The sequence below is a fragment of the Cannabis sativa genome, chromosome 8, assembly GCF_029168945.1.
Source record: "Cannabis sativa cultivar Pink pepper isolate KNU-18-1 chromosome 8, ASM2916894v1, whole genome shotgun sequence".
Classification (NCBI taxonomy): Eukaryota; Viridiplantae; Streptophyta; class Magnoliopsida; order Rosales; family Cannabaceae; genus Cannabis; species Cannabis sativa.
Window position 1 is genome coordinate 19,723,455 of NC_083608.1, and position 3,183 is coordinate 19,726,637.

The 3,183-nt window shown below is 35.1% G+C and overlaps 1 protein-coding gene across 2 annotated transcripts; it reads right to left on the reverse strand.

The window, feature by feature from the left end:
• On the reverse strand, positions 1 to 3,183 carry LOC115700530 (sucrose-phosphatase 1). Of its 2 annotated transcripts, none has more exons than XM_030628078.2 (9): positions 3,029 to 3,183; positions 2,349 to 2,432; positions 1,966 to 2,265; positions 1,695 to 1,796; positions 1,359 to 1,553; positions 980 to 1,270; positions 553 to 739; positions 354 to 400; positions 1 to 256 (listed from the first exon to the last, which is right to left on the reverse strand). In XM_030628078.2, the coding sequence occupies exons 2-9, from the start codon at positions 2,406 to 2,408 to the stop codon at positions 167 to 169; spliced, it is 1,272 nt and encodes a 423-aa protein (XP_030483938.2). In that variant the 5' UTR covers positions 2,409 to 2,432; positions 3,029 to 3,183; the 3' UTR covers positions 1 to 166. The 2 variants fall into 2 exon arrangements, with proteins under 2 accessions (XP_030483938.2, XP_030483939.2); XM_030628079.2 differs by having other exon boundaries at positions 2,349 to 2,449; positions 3,029 to 3,168.

Below are 3,183 nucleotides of genomic sequence, written 5' to 3' on the forward strand. Positions count from 1 at the left end.
TTTATAGAATAAAGCCCAGAATTTGGATCTCTGCTATATATTTTATTAAAGAGTATTGACAATGGCTAAACCACCCCTCAGAGACAAACATGTATGAATTACAATTGGACATACAAAATCACATGATCCAATATTTATTTTGAATAGGATAAAATATTTATGGCATTTAGAGAATCCAAGAAGATGGACCATCCTTCCCTTCTGAACCTTCCAACCATGTCTGATGAGCATGAATCAATGTTGACCCATTGCCACCCTGAAAAGAAATCACAAATTCTCTTTCAAAATCACAAAGCAAAACCATGGCAAGAAAAGAAACTAAGCCATATTCATTTCTTATATTAGTATCTTACCTTCGAGCTTACTATGGCAGTTGCCATACAACCTTTTCGTTCTTCACCTACAAGAGGGTCAAAATTTGATATAACAGCAGCATGAGATCATTAAGCTATATACAATTGAGAAAAATGACTTTTTTTTGGAAAGCTCATATAAAGGGCATAGACAACTTGACTTAGTTGGCTTAACAAACATTAAGTAGAGAAAATCTACCTAGTGATTCCCACTTGTTGTACTTCACTAGCCATGTGTCTGAATCGAGTTGTATAGATGATACTCTATCTACCCAAACACGAAATTTCTTTTCCTGTTTGTCACCATAGTGTTTGCTCAATTCACTTAGGCTGTCGGTAAGAAGAATTTCAACACCAGATGGGTGCATAAAGATACCAGTTGGATGCTGAAAGGAAGGAAAGCATTCTTAAGTACCAAAAACAAACCAAATGAGCACCTATCAGTGAACAAATCACTACATATTAAGTAAAAACACAGAACCAGTCAATGAAAAACAAGTCAAAGACAGACACGTGATGAGAAAAACAATGTATGCCTCAAGCAAACTGGGTAAAACTGCCAGAAACAATCAAGTGGTACCTGTTATAAAATTATACACTGAAAATAAAAGAAGACTTGCACGTACACAATTTGCCTTCAGATTTGCAATATACAAGTCAGATCGATCGATTTCTGCACGCAACCATCTCTCATAGAACAAGAAATATTTGACTGTTTCAAGACCAGGGTTCATGCAGTCCATTTTACACTCCAACGTGTCAGCAACATCTCTGGGAGACACATTTGGTCCTAGATTAAAATAACCAATAGCTTCAATGATTCCAGCAGCACATTCCTTTGTTGCATGAATAATTTTAGGATTGTCTTTAGCATTTTCAGCGTGCCAGTGCAGTAATTCTTCTTGAGCGTTCTTAACCTGCACAAGAAATTAATGTTAAAAAAAGATAAGTAAATTTCCAAATCTAGGTTTATTTTGACAAGGTAAACAAGCTATAGGTACTTACCATGACCCCATGTACATCTGGGATGCTAAAGAGCTCAGCATCATTTCCGGAATCACCACAAACAAGTGTATTAGTGGGCAATTTTCCTTCAGCTGTAAATTTCTTGTGTAAATAGGCAAGAGCTTGTCCTTTGCCGGCACCTTGAGGTAATATATCCAAATCAATTCCTCCACTGTAGATTATTTTGACATCCAACTGGAAAAATTGAAGCAACATTTCAAAGATAAGATAACAAACAAAATGTCAACATACTTCGTCACCAAACAAAAATTTAACATGCTCAAGTAAAAATCATTAAGAGGATTTGACGAAATTGAGGTTAAAATGACATATTACCCCACGCTTCTCCAAAGCCTCGGCAAGAGCCTTCGTCACAGCCTGAGCTTTATCTTTTTCTACATAAAAACTGACCTTATGTGCCCGTTGCTCTGTCTCTGCCTGCATTCATCATGAAATCTAATCATTCAGGAGATATTATACCCTGACCCTTTTTTAACCTAATAAACATTATATTTCTTTCTAAAAGATTCTACACAAGACTTCAACATGTCCAAACATTCATAGAACAATTATCATCATTTTTATTGCCACTATATACAATTACTACCTGAAGAGTAAGTTCAGGAAACTTTCTTGTTTCCTCCCTAACTATGTTCTTATCCCACTTCTGATTCAGATATTCAACCCAGCCATCATCTGGGACCATTGAGGTACCATAGGTTATCTCAGTTCCAACAGACATTATAGTTATATCTGGCGTTATCATGGGTTTCTCCTTCCTCAACTGTTTGTACAGTGTTGGTGACCTTCCCGTCGAGAAAACTAGCAATGAATCATGACGATAATATGCTTCCCACAAGGCATTAAACCTAAGCAGAGAAAGATTCTCCGGATCATGATGATCAACCTGCAATAAAACCATTGCTCACTTAATAAACACACCAACTAAATTAAACAGACAGTGGTGAAGCAAACTCTTGTGCAGCCTACCATTGTATGATCAAGATCTGAAACTATCATGAGACGGGCAGATGTTTGAAGCCGATCCATGATTATCCTACTTCCAACCGGAATCTGAAAATATGTTTTCACTAACTAAGATTATGGCAACATTCATAGTGCCCAATATATAAAAAAATTCTTGAAGATGATGCTTAAGTTGGTGTGTGTTGTTAACATAAGCTTGTTCTCATTATTAGAACATCATAATTTAGTAAAACCCAATCCAAAATATTTGGCTATGAAGTAAAAAAAGCAAAGACGCTTAATTTATGAAAATACTAACAATAATACTAAGGTTTACTGACAGATTAAGACGAAAAGTTGTTGAAATCAATAGAATTAATGAACTTTAATTCTTCTTTTTTCTTTCCGAAATCTCAACTGTCAAATTTAAATATCCAAAATCTTCATTTCTCCCATTTTCTCACTAACCAAACAATTAACTAACCAAACAACAAAAACTCATAAAGAGACACACATTCCCATCCCAAGTGATTCAATAAACAAGCACCCAACAATGGAAGAATCAATGGTAACCAAAATTTCAATACCGAAAAACCCTGAAAATCTTTCACAGTAAAATTCAAAACTTTCACACAAACACAGAATCTTCCACAAACCCATTAAGTTAATCAATATGATTTTCTTTAAAACAAAAATTAAAATACCTGAAATTTGAAACGCAGAGGTGATGAATGCAAGAGATGAGGATAAAGAGGCAGTGATGGTGATTAATATAAGAATGGAATTCGATCCAAATTCGTTGGCGCTGTTTTTGTTAAAGCAAAAAATGGCCAATCTAATAAAACGTTATTTTTCATTG

Bases quoted from the DNA above. Each gene is read 5' to 3' on its own strand.
- LOC115700530 (XM_030628078.2), bottom strand. From the start codon at position 2,408: ATGGATCGGCTTCAAACATCTGCCCGTCTCATGATAGTTTCAGATCTT. The intron at 1,797-1,965 runs GTAGTAATTGTA...TGATGAATGCAG, and splicing joins TTCCTGAACTTACTCTTCAG to GCAGAGACAGAGCAACGGGC. The intron at 401-552 runs GTAGATTTTCTC...ACCCTCTTGTAG, and splicing joins CAACAAGTGGGAATCACTAG to GTGAAGAACGAAAAGGTTGT.